This window comes from Monodon monoceros, unplaced genomic scaffold (assembly GCF_005190385.1).
Source record: "Monodon monoceros isolate NGI ecotype Baffin Bay Population unplaced genomic scaffold, NGI_Narwhal_1 Super_Scaffold_21, whole genome shotgun sequence".
Lineage (NCBI taxonomy): Eukaryota > Metazoa > Chordata > Mammalia > Artiodactyla > Monodontidae > Monodon > Monodon monoceros.
The window spans coordinates 10,973,245-10,995,398 of record NW_021703778.1 but is presented as its reverse complement, the minus strand read 5'-3'; the positions used below and the strand labels follow the sequence as shown (position 1 = coordinate 10,995,398).

The window sequence follows — 22,154 nt, the reverse complement described above, 5'->3', positions numbered from 1 at the left end:
ATTCAAACACGAGGAGACCCTCCATGGACCTGTTCAGAAAGCCATGACCCACACACAGAGCGCTCCTGACTGTTGAGGCTGGCTGGGCTGAACTTGTGCATCAAATATGCCTCAAGACTGTTCATGGTGTTGGGAGGGTCTCAGAGGGGTCAAATAATGGCAGCGGGAAAGGACAGGGCAGGCTGGGGAACATCACTAAGACAGAAATATACACATGGGACTTAGGAACTGAAAAAGCCTTTAGAGATGGTCCAGCCACCTCCTCATTTTATAATCGAGGGGCCAAGGGGCAGGAGGGTGAAGCCCCAGTGGATACCACTCAGGTGGTTCAAGGCAGAGCCAGGAGTAAAACCAAGGTCTGCTCTCTCTACCTGCAGAAAAGAACAAACCTGTTAGGGAAACGTTGACCAAAACCATCTGCCTTGGCCAGATACAATAATAACACCTTGCATGAGTTGTCTCACAACAGGAGGTCCCACTAAGGAACATGGTGCGGCCGCTGAAAACTAACCGGGAGAATTCGGGAGGGGCCACAAGGAGGGAGGAGACACCAGCCTGTAATATCGATGTTATGGAAAAACCCGAACAAACTTTTTGGCCAGCCCAATATAGCCTACCAACCTCCCAGAATCCTTTGTGCTGGAATCTGTCTTGGCTGAGCGATGCGTGTACCATCAGGAAGGGCCCTGAGGCAGACTACGGGTTAAGCAAGATGATTGGCCAGAGACAACTGGGAAACTAACCCCATCACCATAAAACCCGAGACTGCGAGCCACGTGGCAGAGCAGTTCTCCTGGGTTCCCTCACCCTCCTACTCTCCGCTTCGGCGCCCCTTCCCAGCAAGGTCTCTTGCTTTGTCAGCACGTGTGTCTCCTCGGACAATTCATTTCCGAGTGTTAGACAAAAGCCCACTCTCGGGCCCTGGAAGGGGTCCCCCTTCCTGCAACAAATCCAGTTAGAACCATTTGTTACTTACTGAAGACCAAAGGCTGTGCTAGTTAACTTCTTGGCAGAGATGTAATAGGAAAGAGATAGAAGATGAGATTCCTCCTCTCCCGAGGCTTACAATGTCTCTGGGGATACACATGATACATAAAAGCGAGCACTGGTGGGCTGACCTCGCCTCTTCCCTCGTGAATCCAGCCACAGGTAAGAACAGAGAAGACACGAGTTCAAGGGAGAATCAGGTTAGGGCAGTAGAACCCGGGAAGGGGTCCTAGAAGCGCACCCTGTTCCATACTGAGGTAGACAAAAGGGGTGTCAATTGGTAGAGAGAAAGTAAAAAACATGCAACGTGGAAATAAATACCTCTTGTGCCAAAGGACAAAGGAGCAATGAGTGAGAACCATCCACACGGGCTGCAAACAGGCTTGTCTGACGGGCATGGAGAGTGTGTGTCCACAAGTGGTGAGAAATGATGCCATGAAGTGACACAGGCATTAAAAATGTTCCTGTCACACCATGAGCAGCTGGCCGTCTGAGGAATCTGCCCTGGTTTGATGGCTAAGGAACAAACCAGTTGTACGCAACACCATGAGATGAGTACATGCGATGTTTCCCAGCACATCGTCACCTTGACAACCAGGAAGCTACCTAACGGTGTCATGAATGACGATGGGGTTTCTCACTGTCATCTAGGTGTGACGCTGGGCTCAGATGATAAGTTGAGCAAGAGAGACTCAGCCCTGATTGGGCTTTTCACAGGTGCGTTGGGTCACAAGCGTTCCAGCAGAAAGTTAGCACTTTTTCATCACTCAAAAGTAAGGAGGCCTAGCAATTCTCAGAAGCAGTAAACAATCAATATATTTCGTGGATGTCTAAATGACTGAATAAAATCCTGGGCTTATTCTGCCCTGACACCGACTCAAGTGGAGAAACAGACATCCATGCATCCCTCTTCCTGCTCTGCTGGCTGGGAGCCGGGGCAGCATGTGGCTGCTTTCCTGTGTGGTACCCCCCATTTCTAGGTGTGCTGCCTCCCTGTAGAGACTGTGGAAGAAAAATGTCTCCTGCCACATGGCACTGGTATACCGGAGGTGTATTAGTTTCTGGTCGCCGCTGTAACAAATTGTTACACATTCAGTGATGTAAAACAATACAAATGTTATTATTTTGAAGTTCTGGAAGCCAGAAGTCCAAAACAACTTTCACCAGAGGCTAAGTCAAGGTGTCCCTTTTAGAAGCTCTGGGAGAGAACCCATTTCCTTGCCTGTTCGAGTTTCTAGAGACCTCCTGCATACCTTGGCTCATGGCCTCTTCCGCCATCTTCAGAGCCAGCAGTGGAGCGTCTCCAAATTTCTGTCTCCGACCCCTTCTTCTGCCATCACATCCTTCTCTGAGTCTGACTCCCCTGTTCCTCTCTTATGAAGACCCTTATGATTACAATGACCCCACCTGGACAATCCAGGATAAGTTCCCCGTCTTGACATCCTTCATGTGATCAGCTGCAAAGTCCCTTTTGCCATGTATGGCAACGTATTCACACACTGTGGGCATGAAGGCGTGGATATCTTTGGGGAACCATCGTTCAGTTGACTGCGGTAGGAGTGAATGAACAGCACGTCGCATGCACATCAGCACTACCTTCTAGAGCCTCTGCTCACCATGTGACCTTGCCCAGTTTGTCTCATGCTGAACAACTCTGCCCTGGACCTTCTATACATTCAAGGACATTTGACTTCACAAGGGGACTTTCTAGAAGCAAGCTGTTTAGCAGCCTGGCCTCAGAGAGAAGGGCAGTGTCTGATGGAGGTAAACAGCACAGGGTATCTCTTTTTCCCAAGCTAATTGTAAGCATCTTAACATTTGCTATTGCCAATAGGCTTACTTGTCTTTTATTAACGAACTTTTCCTCATAGCTACACAATGAGGAGGCCTGTCTGTCTCTCCTGGGCTTATAGATGAGGAAAAGCAAGGCCTGGAGAGGACCAGCTGGGGCCTGGAACTAGAGCTCAGTGCTGCAAAGTCACAGTTACTTGGGTTCTGAGTTTTGGCTTCAGCATTTCACGTCTTTGTCTCTAACTGGAAGAGTGGAACCTCTTGGGTCTTACTTGTTTTAGTTACAGCTTAGAGTTACGACGAGGTCAAAATTCTCTTTCTTCCTCTCTCTGTTGGCACACTTTCTTTTTTTCAGTGCCTGACTTGAAGGTTGCTATAAGAGGAACCTTGATGAACTTGTGACACTAAACTAGCAGGGACATAGCACCTCTCGGGTGATTTCTCCCCAGCGTGGAAATGATTTACCAAGTCCTTCTGGCTTCCTGATTCAAAACTGGAACTTATTTTCAAAGTTTTAATGACAGCCAGTTCAAAGTTTGTTGCCAAAATAATTTGTACTTAAAAAACAGAAACAAGCCATCTGTTCAAGTTAGAGCAGCACCACAATTATTTTAACCATTGTTTTGATTAGGATAAGTTCAAAAACTAAGATTTTGTACCCTTGTAACAAAATCAAGTTTCAGACAACTATTACTTGGCCATAGAAATGTGGAATAATTATTTAAAATATGTTGTGAAGTACAAGGACTGAGACGAAGTGGAAGGGACTGCACGGAGATGAAGGACAAGAAAAATGCCAGCATTAAGTATCTACAGATGATCATATGTTCGTATATTGCATATGATTCTTGATTAATGCTAAGTGCGAAGAACTGTACATATATTATCTTATTTAAGCCTTACAACAATACTAGGAGATAAGCATCATTTCCAGCCAACAGTCATGGAATCTGGAGGATGGGTACAGCCTGGAAGAAAGGATCCATTAGAAGATTAACAAAACTAAAGTGGTTTCTTTGGTGGAGAAAAAATAAAAGGTATTAGAAGCAAATAAAATATGGAACAAAAAGAAGAAATGACTACATACACAGTGAAATTTTTTAAAGTAGTACAAATGTCAACATATGGAGAATCCCTATCTTATACAAGTTGTTCCAGAAAACAGAAAAAAAGGAAAGGCTGATGTCTTTTTTTTTTTTTTTTTTTTTGGCCACACTGCGAGGCATGCAGGATCTCAGTTTCCCAACCAGGGGTCGAACCTATGCCCCCTACAGTGGAAGCATGGAGTCCTAACCACTGGACTGTCAGGGAATTCCCTGATGTCATTTTTAAAAAAAAATAAATTTATTTATTTATTTATGGCTGCATTGGGTCTTTGTTGCTGCACCTGGGCTTTCTCTAGTTGTGGAGAGTGGGGTGCCCGCTTCATTGCGGTGCCCGCTCTTTGTTGCGGTGCCCATGCTCTAGGCACACGGGCTTCAGTAGTTGTGGCTCAGGCTCTAGAGCACAGGCTCAGTAGTTGCAGCGCATGGGCTTAGTTGCTCCACCGTATGTGGGATCTTCCTGGACTAGGGATCAAACCCGTGTCCCCTGCATTGGTAGGCGGATTCTTTTTTTTTTAAATTAATTAATTTATTTATTTATTTTTGGCTGTGTTGGGTCTTCGTTTCTGTGCGAGGGCTTTCTCTAGTTGTGGCAAGTGGGGGCCACTCTTCATCGTGGTGTGCAGGCCTCTCACTGTCGCGGCCTCTCTTGTTGCGGAGCACAGGCTCCAGACGCACAGGCTCAGTAGTTGTGGCTGACGGGCCCAGTTGCTCCGTGGCATGTGGGATCTTCCCAGACCAGGGCTCGAACCCGTATCCCCTGCATTGGCAGGCAGATTCTCAACCACTGCGCTACCAGGGAAGCCCATAGGCGGATTCTTAACCACTGCACCACCAGGGAAATCCCACCTGATGTCATTTTTTGAGGCTAGAATAATCCTGATTCCAAAACCAAATAAGGATAACAGAAGAAAAGAAAATTATAGGACCATTTCTTCTTTGAATGTATTGTAGATGCACAAAAATAGTAGCTAATGAAACGCAGTTGTATGATGACCCAGAGGTCAGTGGGCAGGGCTGAAAATTCCAACCCTCTGATCACTGTTCTTTGAGGCCATCTAGGGTTCCCACTCCAAGTCACCTCATTAACATAAACCCAGGTGTGATCCAGAGGCTTGTTATGGATAACAAAAGACACTCCTATCACTTTGGAAATTCCAAGGGTTTTAGGAGCTCTGAGCCAGGAACCAGTGGGAAAAAACAAATAGATTTCCTATACCACACCATCCTTTCTTATACTCATCTAATTGTAATCCATAAGTGTGCAGGCACACTTTCTAGTGTCCATGAACTTAGTCCTGTATCTTGAGTACTGACTCAAGAGTCCAATAGCACTGCTTCAATTTTTGGCTTTGAACAAAGCTGTGTGACCCTGGGTAAGTGATTTAATCTCTCTGATCCTCACTTCCTTATCTCTAAAATGGAGATGCCAATTCCTACCTCTGAGTTTTGTGCTAAATATTACATTGAGTTATTCTCAAGTTTTGGCATAGTGCATGATCCACAGTAGTTTCAGCCAAATCTTTCATGAAATGTCAACACACCCAATGCCTGGGCTTGAATCTTGCACAAGATGCTTTGTTATGCTCATGACACGTCTCTTTTGAATACAACTATACGGATTTGTGCAATTACCCAGTAGCTGTGTAGTATAAGTCATTTTCTCAGGCTATTGATGAATATTCTTCACATGGCGGAACCAAAATCCTTACTAAAGAGAAGACAAATTACGTTGATTTCTTTTTCCAGTCAACCAATTCTGTCGTTCAATATTAGATTAGATAAATCAGAGCAGTTTTCATTGTAAAATCCTGTAGGTTAGTACTGAGTAATCTGTTGTTTTTAAAATTGACTTGATGAGTATTGTTTCTAGTATAATGTATGTAACATATATATGTAATTGTTCACCTAGTTACATTCATTGTGTTTTAAGGGCCCTTATCCTGAATCACTTTCTTGGCCAAATTATTATGAAACTTTTTTCATATGAAAATGGAACTACCAAAATTTCAGTATGAATTTACATCTATAGGGCGTTTGCCAAGCAAAAACCATTCTACTGTTTTTTATATTTCAAACTTAAGCACCTTAATAGAAATAAAGCTGCTCTTTCAAAGTCTTCTAATTTATTCCAAATACTCTCAGTGGGAAGACGTGTATTTCTATCTTTGTAATCAAGATGTGCTACTGCCTGGTGTTCTTTTCATCATCCCATATTTTCCCACGTGGCTAGGTAGTATTTTGTAATCTTTAAAAATCTGTGCAAGCAGGCTTGTTTTCAATTATGCATTATGACCAGTGGATAATCAACTCCTTCACTAACCTAATTAGTAGGGAAATGTGCAGGGCACATCACTTTTCTGTGGCAGACTTCATCTGCAGGTTTCTGAAGATGGCCACAGCAATATATATGCCATTCCACTTGACCATCTTACAATATGATGATTATGCTAATCTACCACTGAGTGGTGGCAGTCTCTGTTCCTTCCCCTTGAACTCAGACAAATCCCTGTATCTGCTTTGACTCACAGAACATGGTGGAAGTGAGTCTGTCAGATAAGAGGCGATGTGGCTTCCACCTGCTTCTCTCTGTCTCTGTCTGCACTTGCCTTGGGAACCCAGCGGCCATGTTGTGAGGAAGCCCAAACCACATGGAGAAACCACACAGAAGAATTTCAGCCTCAGCTAAGGTTCAGGCTAACAGCCAACATCACCCGCTAGACAGGCCTTCAGATCAGAGCTACCCATAGAACGTTCTGCAATTATGGAAATTTTCTGTTTGTGCTAATATGGTAACTTACTACCACATGAGGCTACTGAGCAATTGTAATGTAGCTAGTGTGAATGAAAAAGTGAATTTTAAATTTCATTTAACTTTATTTCATTTAAATTTAAATAACTGCATGTGGCTAATGGCTGCCACACTAGACAGTTTAGCCCTCAGCCTCTGAATCTTCCTGCAGAAGCAACAAACATCACGGAGCTGAAACAAGCCATCCCCACTGTGCTCTCTCCATATTCCTAACTCTTGGAAGCATGCGAGATAATAAAAGAATTATTGTTGGTTTAAGCCACTCAGTATTGGGGTGATTTGTTACACAGCGGTCAACAATGAATACATTCTACTATTCTGTTTGATTTTTTTTGTTCTCTACAGCGAATAAAGATGCACAAGCCTCTTCCATCTTTTACAAGGCCTCTAGCTATGGTTTTGTGTCTCTTCTCTTCACAGCCAGATTTCTTGAACAAATCATCTAAACTTTACCATCCTCACACACAGCTTATTCACTAGTCAACACCCACTAGGATCTGGATACGGATGAGGTCACAGTAACATTAGTTCAGGCTTATTCCTATCACTTGGAAATTGCAGGACTTCAGAACCCACACCCTGTCTCCGTGTTCTCCCCTACCTATTTCTGAGCAAAGCTCACCCTGGCAGAAAAAGCCACCCTTTTGTGGATGAGAAATTGCAAAAACATAACCTTTCCTGGTGGCCTAGAAAAAGAAACCCCTTTAAGAAAAGGACACGCCTACCTGAAGGCTGATGCAGTCCATGGCTTGATAAGTGGCATGTGGGCTGGATTTCAGCTCCTCCTTGCTCCCCTCGGCCAGGCATCCTTGCCTAGGGTACCAGCAGCATGGACGGTACGACCCATGCAGTAGTTGTGTGTCCGGGATGCTCAGAGCTTTCTCACATGTGGCCATCAACATTCCTCCCATGGGCTGCTCTGGTCCCCTGTGGAAGCCTGTGGCCTGTGAAGTCTCTGGAGGGGGCATCCTGTGAAGCGCCCTGAATGTGGACACCCTTCCCAGCCCAAGAACTCCCCTAACTGCAGAATCCTTGGGATCCTCCAACGGAGCTGCTTTCCCAGGACTTCTCCCACTCTAAAGCTGCACCATGATCCCCAGTGAGATGTGGAGACCAGCCTGGCGGCTCCACTGTGTGGCATGATGGCTACTAGGAAAACAGCTCTTTCTGCTGACATCTTTGCCTACTTTTCTCCACAGGGTTCAGAACCACTCATGGGGTACGGCTGGGGCCATGGAGCCTCACGGCCCTCTCCACATGCATCCACTTTCCTTACTCCGCACACTTCCCAGCACCAAATCCCAGATGTCCCTCCGTGATCCTCTTTTCCCTTCGTGAAACTCGCCGGCCCAGTGGTCCTCAGACGTCATCAGGGCACCCAAAGGAACTTTACGATGGTAAACTAAGTAAAACTCCCAAATGCTATTTTTTGCCCAAATTAGCCAGACATCCGGGTCGAGAGTGTGGTTTAGGGTTTCAGTTTCCTAGAACACAGTAATTCTGTTACAGAAGTGGGGAAATATTTCCACGACAGCAGGTCTTTAGAAGTGGGATGGGTTACCTTCTGTCTCCATTGGGAAAATCCAAGTTCACCGCACAGGAGGCTGAGGAAGTGGCTGCTTGTGCTCTGCAAGGCTGTTTTCAGTCTCCGGAGGCCTGAGACATGGCAAAACAAGTGACATCCAAAGACATCCAAAGGTTAAACAAGGCACATCAGGATCTGACCTTCACGCAGCTCACCTTGGGGGTAGTACGTGGTTCAATATGGGATATATTCCAGTCCAATAAGAAAGGGCCAGTTTGTACTGAGAGATTCTGATTTGTTTGAAAGATCCCAAAGTATTACTGAGTATGTTGATTATAACTGAATCCAGATTTTTCCAGGGACACATGCCACACTTTTTTTCCCCCCCTATTAATCAGCTTTGGAACACTAAATTAATAAATGCACTGGTTGTTAACCAGATGATAAGCTTTTACATTTTTGGTCTAGGTTGAATAAACTCAGTGATACTAAAAAGATTAGAGTGTTCAAGAGAAAAGGAAATACTATTCTTCCCAAGATGATATTCTTGGATATCACTGTCAAAATATGGTCTGACAGGAAAACATTTCAGGAATGATTAAACTTCTTGTGTGTTTAATGAATTTTTCTTTTTCAGCATTAACTCTCACAAATCCTTCTCAAAATCTTGTGAAGTAGATCAACTTCCTTTCTAATTTGAATAAACCTACAGTCCTCAAAAATGATACTGATGTTTACTAAGATTCAACATTTAAAAGAAAATCTTTCAATAATACATACTTTATGGCTAATTTTATATTTAAAACCAAATGTCCTTGGATTTTTCTAGGTCCTCTGATATAAATGTGGCATAGTGGAAAATTATATTTAGAAGATTAATTTTGATAGTTCAAGAAACTGGCCAGTTAGACCAAATTATCAGCCTATAACTTGGATACAGATTTGTCCGTGGAACAAAGCCAGAAGGAATTCCCTTTGCTGGTTTGCCCCTTGGGAGAGCTGGGTGTGGTTTATTTTCTTCTCTGACTGGAACAAAGATATGCAGGAAAATCTTCTTTTACAACTAAAATTCCTTGTTTTTACAAACAAGCTTAAGGAGAAAAAAAAAAAAAAAGCAGCGGATCAAGGCTGGCTTAATCGTTTGCTTATACTGGTGCATATACTGGATTTTTTCCAGATTAACAAAACTAAAGCCACAGGGAAGATGTATGCAGTCGTATATTTAAGCTACTGGCTCACACACAGTATAATGGCTGAAAGTATATAAAAAATATGAAGGCGGAAGAAAAACAGTAAGCAGTTATGAGACATAACAAGTTTTCTTATTCTTTATTAGTTTAAAGGAAGCTGGAACCCGATAACAATACACCACATACGGTTCAGAACCAAACAAAGGCTGCTTAGTTATTTATTTTGCATTTGCTCCTTTTAGGAAGTGAGAAAAAACAGCTCTATTGGCACTCAAGTTTATTTTCTATTAAAATCCCCATAAATTAGAAAACCTCTCATAAAACAGTGGAAATGGAAAAAAAATGTTATTCAGAAAAATCTTTCTTAAGTATCCTAGTTTTCTATAGCGTGTTGGGTCGTGTGATCCGTCTCATAAGGCCACTTAAAAACATAATTCAACCTCTGTATTCTTCTTTAGGATAATACATAACAGTGTCTTGCCCTCTGATGGAAATACATGAAAAATTTATACTTGCTCAGTTTTGAGCACTGAAAACACTTCTCCCTCCACCCCCGATTTGCTGTTTCTCATGTCCTGCATGAATAAAAGGATGCCGCTTAGAAACCAGGGCCTTGCTGCCATTGTATTTTTTCTAATTAAAATTCAGAGTATTAAACACAGTTGAGTACATCCAAGCATACATGACATACCGTTATCACATACCGGAAGCTCCAATCAAGAGCCCTGGGCGAAGCCCATTTCATAACATCATTAAGATTCATTGTACGCTGCTGTTCAGAAAGACTTTGTCAAAGCAGATAATAATGGCCTGTCAGAAGTGCGCAAACAGAAATTTATATTAAATTGTCCTTTCCCTCCTTTATTAGGATGGGAATCTACTTGCAGTTCCAGTACATGGGCTCAGAGGTTCAATAAAAAGGCTTCCAGGTTTTAAGATTGCAAAATATTACCAAAGTAAAGTATTTAAAAAAAAAAAAAGTTAAGTGAAAAATATTTGAGTAACTAGGTGGCGGTATAGTAATCAAGCATAACGACTTTATCAGAACAAAAGAAGGTGTATCTCAGGGGTGTGAAGGCAGTTTGAGTCGCAAGGCAGAGTGTTTAATTTGGAACAAGTCAAATAAAAGAATTGCTTTCTTTTCCTTGAGAACCTTTGGGACTCTTCATGTTATGTTATAATCTCAGAAAAGAAAGCTTGCTCATTAAAATTTTTTTTTTCCTTTTAAATCCTGCTGAGTGAACATGCCTGGGAGACAAACTTTACATGCTGGCTTCCTGAGTGTAGTCGTAAGTAGGATGTTATCTGTAGATTCGATGGTGAAAATTACTTCTTTAGACTCGATACTTTTCTTTGCCGTGTTCATTGATCACACATATGTGCTGAAACAATAAAGGATTTAAATGCATCAGCCTCTTAACAAAATATAACAAGTCCCCTACATATGAACGAGTTCCATTCCGAGTGCGTTCGTAAGTCCAATTTGTCCATAAGTCCAACAAAGTTAGCCTAGGTACCCAACTAACACAATCGGCTATATAGTATTGTACTGTGATAGGTTTATAATATGTTTGCATCTTGACTCTCCTTTGACCCTTTTTGGGTAGCAAGTACTGATTCTCCTTTGACCCTTTTTGGGTAGCAAGAAATGTGTCAGAAATATTTTGATGGCAAGCAACAGAAATGGTGTTGGGTGAACATAAGCAAAAGGGGGGGTGTTATCAGTGGGGTACTGGGGTAGCTCGCAAAGGTAGAGGAAAAGCAGAGCAATGAAGCAACTGGAAGGCAGGAACTGGGGTAGCTCCAGACCTCAGCCCACGGCTTAAGTCCAAAATCCCTTGGTCTCTGTGGCGTTTGGTTTAGGTTTCTAAATCCTAGGAGAGAGACACGGACTGGTCCATTTTGGGTAAGATGTTTACCTCCAGATCATTCAGCAACGATAGGGTCATACACTTGGGGGTCCATGTCTACAAGTTAAAATGATTTCTCCCAAAGGGGGAATAGTTATGAGCTACATGCTGCTGTAATTGGAAACTTCTAGATTTCAAGCACTGACACTAAACAGTTTATTGAATACTGCCTGTTAGTATGGTTGAGAGGAGACACAGTCGATGACGATGGAGAAAAATCAGTAACAAGCTATCTTTCTGCTTTTAACTTCCTTCTTTCCTTCATACAAAATAGAGACAATCATAACTGCTTCCAACAACCTAATACCTACCTTGCTGGGCAGTGGTGGAAATTCACTGGGATTACGAATGCCAAGTGCCCAGAATATTCCCGACACAGAAGACACTCATTAAATGGCAGCCATCATTACGGCTATCTCAAAAATTTGTTAAATTGATGTCATTGTTAAGTTCTTGTGAAAAGGGGGCTGGGGATTTGCATGCAAGACTTACATTCAGATCTCTGAAGTATTCATTGTAATCTAAGGCATAACCCACCACAAATAAGTTTGGGATCTCAAATCCAGCATCTGAGCAGAGAGAGGGAGGAAAAAATAAAAGGAACACCATTTAAATAACGTAAGTATAAAGCCACCATATGCCACTGTTGGCACTTAACCTATGACGACCTTCCATTAGGCAGAAGTAAGTGAGAAAAGTGACAGACAATGCATAGCATGAGCCCAGTAGGACCTGGACCAGAGTGACTCTACTCAGGGAGACAGGACGACCAGCAAACAGACAGTGAAAAATGACTGCACTTCCGGTAGACAGAGCTGAGCAAGGGCTCAGGCAGCCCCGTGGATATCAAGAAGTGTGCATGCGTCAGGCATGCAGCCCTGCTGTTCCAAAGCAAGCAGTATCCAATGATATCATGCCAAAGGAAACACTGCAAAGCATGAAGTGCAGTTCAAAGGTATTGGAAGGTATTCCAATGCTGTAATACATGAATAGGGGCACAGGCTGTTGCAATAGGAAGCCATCCTCCCATGGCACTCAGCGGCCTCGGCTGGATAAAGGGCTGGAAAGCAAAACCCGGGAGACAAGATGAGAGGAAAAGGGACTGTTCAGCCTGAGGAAGACAATGCTAAGGGTTACTCTAATGCTAGTCTTTGAGTCCATAGTGCACATGATAGTAATTAGCTTTCTGTCTCCACTGAGGGCAGGATGGGAGTAAATGGATTGAAATGCAGTAGGGATACTTAGGTTAAGCAAAGGATGAATATATTGAAAGAAAGATCATTTTTATTGAAAAGAATTCTTAAGGAACATACAATAGCTCTTCTTCTTTAGGTCTTGAAACTATAGCCCAATGATTTTTCAAATTCTTTCCAGTATTGAGGAATCTTATGTTTATTACGGTATTGCAAACGAGAGATGTACTTGCTTACTTTTATGAAACAGTGCTTTGGCATAGCCAGTGGACTTACAGCCCAGAGAAATGTCTCCATCATTGACCATTCACCATCATTCTGGTCCTTCTGACCAAGGATGCTTCCACATGGAGAAACCAACTGGTTCTTGCTCGCAGAAAGTGCTAGAGGTGAGGGACTTATTTTTCTAAGGATTCCATTATGTGTCACTGTTAGGAAGCCTATTTGATTCCTCCAAACTGTAGGTTTCTTGAGAAAAAATAATCAAAGAGAAGAAGCAGAGCAGAAGAAAAGATGTCAGAGGATATAAAAGGTGTCATTGAGCATAAAGGAAAAAGTCAATTACAAGAAAGGACCAAAAAGTACAAAGCCTCAGAAATCCGGGAAGAAAGAGAGCACAGAGATTCTGAACTAGCTAAAAGCATCCTAGCAAATCCCAGGAACCCCTGGTTGTAAGGATGATGATGACTTTACAGCGTGCAATGCAATCCTTAAAACAGGCGTGGCAACTCAGACTGGGAAAAGTCAATTCAGAAGGCCAAACCTTCTGAGTAAAAGAACGTTGTGGCTTCCCTGGTGGCTCAGTGGTTAAGAATCCGCCTGCCAATGCAGGGGACATGGGTTCAAGCCCTGGTCCAGGAAGATCCCACGTGCCGCGGAGCAACTAAGCCCATGTGCCACAACTACTGAGCCTGTGCTCTAGAGCCCACGAGCCACAACTACTGAGCCCACATGCTGCGACTACTGAAGCCCGCGTGCCTAGAGCCTGTGCTCCACAACAAGAGAAGCCACCGTGATGAGAAGCCTGCACACAGCAATGAAGAGTAGACCCCGCTCACCGCAACTAGAGAAAGCCGGCACAGCAATGAAGACCCAACACAGCCATAAAGAAAAAAAAAAGAACTTTGGATCAGGGACTTCCCTGGTGGCGCAGTGGTTAAAAATCTGCCTGCCAATGCAGGGGACACAGGTTCGAGCCCTGGTCTGGGAAGATCCCACATGCCACAGAGCAACTAAGCCTGTGCGCCACAACTACTAAGCCTGTGCTCTAGAGCCCACAAGCCACAACTACTGAAGCCCGTGCCCCTAGAGCCCATGCTCCACAACAAGAGAAGCCACCACAATGAGAGGCCCGCACACTGCAATGAAGACTAGCCCCTGCTCTCTGCAACTAGAGAAACCCCATGTGCAGCAACAAAGACCCAATGCAGCCAAAAATAAATAAATAAAAATTAATTTAAAAAAAAAAAAAAAAGAAGAACACTGGATCAGTAGGACAGGAGAACAGCCAGGAATTAGAGTGACCTACCTCTAGCTGGTAAATGGCTGCAGTTCCTACCCTTATATTTGCAGGGCAAGAGTAAAAGCCATGATTGCAACCAGACTGCCTGGGTTCAATACTGACTCTACACTTACAGCTTTGTGACCTTGGCAAACTCTTTAACCTGGTTGTGTTCAATTTCCTCATCTGTAAAATGGGCACAGCAATAGCACTTACTTTAGAGGAATGTTGCAAGGATTAAATGTGTTAATCTCTGTGTAGCCCTTAGAACAGAGTCAGGCACATCATAATCTCTTACTATGTCTGTGAGAATCTTTCTGTTTTGTAAATAAATTCATTTGCATCTTTTTTTTTTTTAGATTCCACATATAAGCGATGTCATATGGTATTTGTCTTTGTCTGGCTTACTTCGCTCAGTATGATGATCTCTACGTCCATCATGTTGCTGCAAATGGCATTATTTCATTCTTTTTTATGGCTGAGTAATATTCCACTGTATGTATGTACCACATCTTCTTTATCCATTCATCTGTCGATGGACATTTAGGTTGCTTCCATGTCTTGGCTATTGTAAATAGTGCTGCATGTATATTTTCAAATTATTGAAATATCTTGAAATTATTTCAAAATATTTTCAAATTATAGTTTTCTCTGGATGTATGCCCAAGAGCGGGATTGCAGGATCATATGGTAAACTCAAACTCACAGACATAGAAAACAAACTTATGGTTACCAAAAGGGAAAGGGGAGGGGAGAGATGAGCTAGGCGGTTCGGATTAACAGATACACACTACTATATATAAAAGAGAGACCCAACAAGGACCTACTGTATAGCACAGGGAACTATACTCAATACTTCATAATAACCCCTATAAGGAAAAAGAATCTAAAAAAGAATATATATATATATACACACACACACACACACACACACACACACACGTATAACTGAATCACTGTGCTGTACACCTGAAACTAAGACATGGTAAATCAACTAAACTTCAATTTTTAAAAAATTTTAAAAATTAAAAAAATAAATCTCTTACTGCTGTTAGCTGCTGTTATTTTATTAATGCTGTTGCTGTGACTGACACAAGACATTTGTAACTAGTTGGATATGTCTGAAGTGCATGTCTTTCAACTTCAGTTGAAATCTTCTCTATACAGTATCTTACGTTATTTCCTTAGAAGATTTCTGTTTATTAACCTTGTTGGACCTTAACCATATCCAGATTACATTCCCCAAGCCAATATCTGGACAGGGACATGCTATTGGGTCTATCTGGCCAGAACTGACATTGTCTAGATTTAATACACCCCGCCTAGGAATGAAACTTGTTTTTAGAATAAAGAATCGCTGGTTCAGTGTCACTGGCACATCACCCATCCATAGTGTGCTTCTTGTGCTTCTGTTTGTTCAGCTTGCTGATGAGAACTGCAGCCAAATTATCCCAGAGGCTTGAGTGCAAATGTAAGTCATAAAACTCAAGCTGAAGTCTGCCTATGCAAGTGAAAAAAAATATCGCCTCTAGTGTTAGAATAATAAATAATCAAGCAGCTTGTTTATCCTCTCTGGCATTAGAACTATTCGTATCCTGGGGAGGAGGGAGGAAAGTGCCTTAGATGAGCAAAGTCCTTCGGAACATGTGTCTGAACTCGAGTGTGAAGATGGTATCTAGAGATATTTGCTCTGTTAAGTCTCTGTGTTATTATACTTGTGTTTGCAGGTGGTGGAGCGGTGGCTCCTATTTCCCCTTCTGCACTAAAATTCAGGCTTGCTGAAGGTCAGTGCTGTGCGTTGTCCGCTCACAGCTCCTGGAGACAGTAGAACACCTCTCAGCCTTCCCAGTGCCTCTCTGTGTCCAACTGGTGGGGACAGAGGCCAAGGCAGGAACCCTGTGCATCCAAGTCAGCCCAGGAGGGGGTCACGTCTCCCTCTACCCCCTGAAACCAATTTACCTGAGTTCTTAGGAGTGAAGGTACTATGGAAAACCTAAAAATAAAAACTGTGTACACAACACAGTTCCTGGGAAAGATGCAAATTAGAAAATGAAAACCTCCGGTTGTAGAGGGTTCTATTGCTGGGGAGACCACAGACCATTTATGGGACCATCAAATCTTTATAGCTTCCGTTTCACAAGAATGCCAACAACGAGGAAACCAAAGATTCTGAAATACAAAACACCACCACCAGCCAACAAAACCCAAAAAAACACTTACAGTCAGGTCTAAAGCCATCACTTCTAGGTGTTCTCTTCACCAACAAACTACCATTAAAAGAAAAAAAAAAAAGCTTTAGTGATCCAGATGAAATGTTTGTGAATTGCAAATAGAATTGAACATCATTAAAATATATATTTGAAACGTGCATTTTTTTCCCTTGGGCACATGGGGCATTAGCACAGCCCTCAAATTCCCTCCTGCGGCACCTCATCAGTGAGATTCTGGATAAAAGGAAGGGAGAGGGGCGCAGGCACTGGGGCTCTGCCAGCTGCTCCTGGAAACAACTAACAGAGGCATCGGAAAGAGGGGCTCAGACACACAGCAAAGCATGTCCTCTTCCCTTTCCTCTCTCTCAGGCTAGCGGTCAAATGGGCTGTTTGTTCAGTATGGTCAAACCACAACACTCCAGGGCAAAGGGTCAGTGGTTTGGAATTGACTGCACTCATTGGAAACAGCTTCCTGTGTTAGCATCCCTCTCGTGCTGGTCTGGAAAGACAGAAACAGCGATGATGTGAACGTGGCACTCACCTGGCTACCTTAATCCTGTTGGGCTTGTATTTCTCTATGCTACCGAGCAATGCTTTCATGGTCCTCCCGGTTCCGACAACATCCTTTGCAAAGACGACAGACAAATTCAACCAAATGCCTTTGGGCTGCATTAAAAGGCATTTCATCCATACAGATGATTCTAGTCCTTATTAATAATGCATCATAATTAGAACTGCCATCAGATTAGAGTAAAAGTAGGAGGCAGAGCCGGTTATATTTTTTAGACAGGTGCTTCTTTCTGGAAGCTGGGTTTGGGGGGGGGGATATATTGGTGACTATTTCCTCCTAGAATCCTTGAGCTGTGTTGAAAGGCTAAGTTCAGCCTCTGGAAAGCACGTGGGGCTCTTTATTGAGTGCATTTGGATTCGTGCAGGCGCATTCAAGGACTAAATTTGGCCCTGAGGTTATGTCACACAACACAGGACGCATGAATTTTCATGGACTTGGGATGTACATCTGCATACGCCGAATGGATAAACGCCTCCCCCCTTGCTCTCCTCACTTAATAGGAGATTCTATGGCTGGGAAGTGAGATGTGTCTGGACAGCAGCTGGTGACAGCCTGTGAGTTCTGAGGGTGCGAGGCTGCCGTGAGCTGAGGCTCATCCCCGCTGATGAGCCGCTGCATAATTAGGAGTAGAATGGGCAGCCGGAATGGATTGTCCGTGGGGCAGAAATCAGCTGTCAGGAGCTGATTATCAAAACAACGGGTCTGAATTTAGCCAGGGATGGGCAATGCGTTTGGCTAGAGGGTCTACTTCATGGGTTACGTCTGAGGCAGAACTGCAGATATGTGTGGCACACGCAGGCAATTGTAACCAAAGCTTGAAAACAGCTTCCCTGAATTTTTGCCAGCTGATAAGACAGGTCTGCTGGGCTCCAGGACCCGTTCTTTCTTTCTTCTTTTTATTTTTTAAACATAAAAACAAATTAAATTAAATTATAGATTTCCCCTGGATAGCACATTTTTAGGTTAATTCTATTTATGATTTGGATGCCAAAGGGAGAATTATTCCCAGTCATTAGAGGACATTAGCAAGAACACTGAATTAAGGGTGAAGAGAATTCTAACCTTGGTTTTACTATTAAAAAATTTTGGTTCTGTGGGCTAGTTTTCTCTTCTGTGAAAATGTCTGATTCACAAATAGGTATAAGAACCAATTTAGACATGGGTGGCATTAGATATAAAACTGGATAAAGTACCATGCAACTATTATTGCAAAGCTTCCATTCTCAGTTATTTCAAGCCAGTGATTCCAGTTGACTCCTATTCTGTAAATTTGAAGAACCCTAAACACAGTGGGAATTCAATAAATCCTTGGCCAGTTTGATAACAGGTTCTATACTTCGAAACTCACCATTGGATTCTTTCAGCTTCCAAGTATGGATAAAGAAAAGTCAGCTTACCTCGACAATGAGGACATTCTGAAATAAAAAAACAAGGCACAACAAAAAACACAACTATTTAGAATATGAGGTAAATCTGGCTCATAAGATAAACACACAGTTTGCTGAGAGAATTTCACAATCAGCTTAGCTGGTCCTCTGCCGTCCATCTAACCCAAATGTTTGGAGGTAATCTAGGCTTCCAGATTCATTTTAACAGTCCTTCTGGAATTACTGAGTGCTGCAATATTGGTGTCTGTACAGGTACAGTCTTTTTATTCATTAAATCCATTAAATAATCTTAATTTTATCATTAAAATATAAGATTATTTTGTCGTTTTTAAAATAGGTCATGCCCACGGTATCCCCCGCGGATCACACTGACAGAGAAGTCCCCTTGGTATCCTGAACGCATTTGCTATATTCTTAACCATCAACCCATCACAACTAGTTAGGGTGTGCATTTTTAGTTTGATTGAGGCTTATCAACCATGCCTATCAACCAACCGGAATACTGGGAGAATACTTGGTTAATTTAATGTCCTAGTTCACAATCTCTTTTTGTTTCAATCTTATAATGAAAACGCTGTTTAAACTGTTAGTCTGCATTCTTGCCTAATTAAATAAAGTGCACTGCACGTAATTAAATCTGTTTTTTTGAAAGCTCAGAGCCTTGCAAAACAAGAGTCATCCTTGAAGTGTATAATGGTGGCTGGGAAGTGGGATTTGTATAGGCACAAATCCAGAGATATAGTGTCAAAATTAATTAAATACATTTAAAAAAATCAAGGTAATGCATACACATGATGAAAATCAAATAGAAAAGTCTAAAGATTTTCTAGATGTTGATGCGTTTCTAACTGTTAACAGTATTTAAAAATGCTTACGTATTTTATATTAAAGTTATCATGACATTGCACATTACGCATAGCCTAAGTATTAGCACCTCTAACAAAAATGGCAATAATTTATTTCTTTTTTCATTTTTTCCATTTGATCGAGATATAATTGACATACTCCACTATGTTAGTTTAAGGTGTGCAGCACGGTGGTTTGACTTAGATATACTGTGAAATGATTACTGCAATAAATTTAGTCAGCAGCCATCCTCTCACGTAGATACGATACAAACAAGAAGCAAAAGAAGCAAAACCATCTTTTCTTTGTGATGAGGAGTCTTAGGGTTTACTCTTTTAATAACTTTTACATATACCGCTCAGTAGCGTTAACTAGAGTTACCATGCTGTATGCTACATCTCTAGACTTATCTGACTTACAGCTGGAAGTTCGTGCTTTTTGACCGGCTTCCCCGGGCCCACACCCTGCCTCTGGTAACCACAGATCTGACCTTTCTTCCTGTGAGTTTGGCTTTTGTCTTGTTTTATTTTGTTTTAGATTCCACATATAGGTAAGATGACACAGTATTTGTTTTTCTCTGTCCAACCTATTTCACTTAGCGTAACGTCTTCAAGGTCCATCCATGTTGTTGAAAACGGCAGGATTTCCTTCGGTTTTTTTTAATGGCTTAGTAACATTCCACTGTATATGTATACCACACTTCTTTATTCGACAATAATTTCTCTTTTAAAAATCAATTATTTATTATTATTTTAAAATTATTTATTTTTGGCTGCATTGGGTCTTCGTTGCTGTGCGCGGGCTTTCTCTAGTTGTGGCGAGCAGGGGCTACTCTTCACGGCCGTGCGCGGGCCTCTCATTGCGGTGGCTTCTCTTGTTGCGGAGCACGGGCTCTAGGTGCACGGGCTTCAGTAGTTGTGGCACATGGACTCATGTAGTGTGGCTCGTGGGCTCTAGAGCGCAGGCTCAGTAGTTGTGGCGCATGGGCTTAGTTGCTCCGCAGCATGGGGGATCTTCCCGGACTAGGGCTCGAACCCGTGTCCCCTGCATTGGCAGGCGGATTCTTAACCGCTGCACCACCAGGGAAGCCCCTCGACAATAATTTCTTAATATCATATAAACCTAGTACATATTTAAATTTTCCCAGTTGTCCTTCAGATGGCTTTTGTTGTAGTTGGTTTGTCTAATCTAAGACCATGCACTGGATCTTTAATCTCTTTTCATTTAGAATAGTCTGTAACAATACAAAGGACTTTCTGAGTTCTGCAGAGTACTAAAAAAGTAAAATTATTTAGCAGGCTCCTAAATGATGGGCATGGGAATACGAGTATAGAAAAACCACCTGCTCTTGAAAGGGAACTATGCAGAAAACTGGAGTTCTTTAGTGAGTTCTACAGAGCAGTCATTGCATATATATTTATTTTCCTGTAGAGAACATCAACAGTGTTTTCAAACTCTTTCATTAGTGGTATATGGATTGACTCCTGGATTTTTAGTGGCCTGCCTGTTGTGTGAAAAGCTCACCTCCAAATACAGCAATGCTTTTAGTACCTTTGGAAGATTGGCTCTGCCTTGCAAAACCCTCCTTGAGTAGAGAGACAGTGACTACCCCAACTTTGGAAGCATTTTCAGTATTGTCCAAGAGAACTAATCTCTTTATACTTTAATGGACCAAGATTAGCTCCACAAGCTAAGAGACAACGACTAACTCATCTTTATATGATCAGCACGTAAACATGGAGACTGGTATGTAGTCGGGGCTCAGAAAACTGCCCATGGAACAAATCAACAATTCCGACCTTCTTTCTTTCTCTAGTTCATTATACTTTTGACACATCCCCTCCATTTTTCTCCTTAAAGATGTATAATCCCTCCTTAACTGAGCTATTATTAATGTCTATTGCTTTTAATTTTCCTTTAAGAAATCTTCTAAAATCCCTATTTTCTTGGCTGGGCAACCTTGGGAATTTTCCAGAACATACTGTGCCTCCCTTAAACACTTCCAATCTGCTAACTCTAATCACTGAATCTGAGATGTTCACCAGCCCCCATCTTAGTCATCTCATCACACCGAGCTCACTTCCTCCCAGAAAGCCAGTAAAATCTGTAGCTTGGGAACCGCAGGCAAAAATCCTATGGGGACTCTCCAGAGTGTGTCCTTTCTTTGCTATTGCATGATCCTGGTCGAAGCTAATCCCATCGGGTTTCCTAAAGAAAAAAAGAAAGGAAGAAAGAGAAGAAGAAAAGAAAGAAGGAAAGAGTTATGCAAATCTAAATGGTTTTCTTAAATAGGTTATTCCTTTCAGTCTTTCAAAATGCAAAATGATCAGCACACCACGGTCTAATCGGCAGCAATGTATTTTTGCGGCTGTGGTCACACCCAGCAGAGGGATGATGGCAGGAATGATGGGGAGCTGAGCGTGGATGCTGAGTGTGTGCACGAGTGTGAATATAAACCCCATGGAGAAAGGCATGCAGTCCAGCGTTTCACTTTATGTGATAATTCACAGAATTGCCAGAATCATCAGTCGGTGGGCATTTCCGTTGCTGTTCTCAGTCTAGTCAGGTGCAATTTAAAAGGAATGATTTAAACAGTTAAGGCGGCCAAGGAGGAAACGCTGGCAGGTTCCGATGCTTCACTCTGGCGTTTGGTTAGAAACTTATTCGGGGTGGGGTGGCACGTCTCCTGAAATCTTGCACTTAACCTACACATCTGTGTTTTTCCACTGCTGGATTTGCGCCTGTTTCCATGCGTTTGGTTTTATTCCACCCTTTCAGAGATTTCTCTTGAACATGAATAAAATCGTCTTGCTTTGATGGATACACACATTTTATGAAGTGCCAGGATTAAATCAACTTTGAAAAAAATCAGCCGGAGAGCGCATTGTGCAGACAGCTTAAACACACCAAGTGAAATGCTTTTAATGCTGTGAGCTGAAGGGGCCACTGAACTGAATCATTGAGGGCTCCCTGTATTCAACTGCCGTGACCTACTTAGAACCATGACGCAGCCAGCCTTTCTTGGGAGTTTTCTTCCTTTTGCTTTAAAAAAAAGAAGGGAGGGAGGGAGGGAGGAAGGAAGGAAGGGAGGGAGGGAGGGAGGAGGGAGGGAGGGAGGGAGGGAGGG

At 42.5% G+C, this 22,154-nt stretch overlaps 1 protein-coding gene across 6 annotated transcripts in view; it reads right to left on the bottom strand.

Annotated features, from left to right (window-relative positions):
- Positions 1-9,518: 9,518 nt before the first annotated feature.
- PRTFDC1 (phosphoribosyl transferase domain containing 1) overlaps positions 9,519-22,154 on the bottom strand; it is a 91,973-nt gene continuing 79,337 nt past the window's right edge. For 4 of the 6 annotated variants that reach the window (XM_029239036.1, XM_029239035.1, XM_029239034.1 and 1 more), the window contains exons 5-9: positions 18,191-18,208; positions 16,764-16,846; positions 16,233-16,279; positions 11,811-11,887; positions 9,528-10,790 (exon numbers count right to left, since the gene is read on the bottom strand). In XM_029239036.1, the coding sequence (XP_029094869.1) occupies positions 10,743-10,790; positions 11,811-11,887; positions 16,233-16,279; positions 16,764-16,846; positions 18,191-18,208 (273 nt within the window). In that variant the 3' untranslated portion in view covers positions 9,528-10,742. Of the gene's footprint in view, positions 10,791-11,810; positions 11,888-16,232; positions 16,280-16,763; positions 16,847-18,190; positions 18,209-22,154 lie in introns of all 6 variants that reach the window. The other 2 variants (XM_029239033.1, XM_029239039.1) reach the window with 2 other exon arrangements.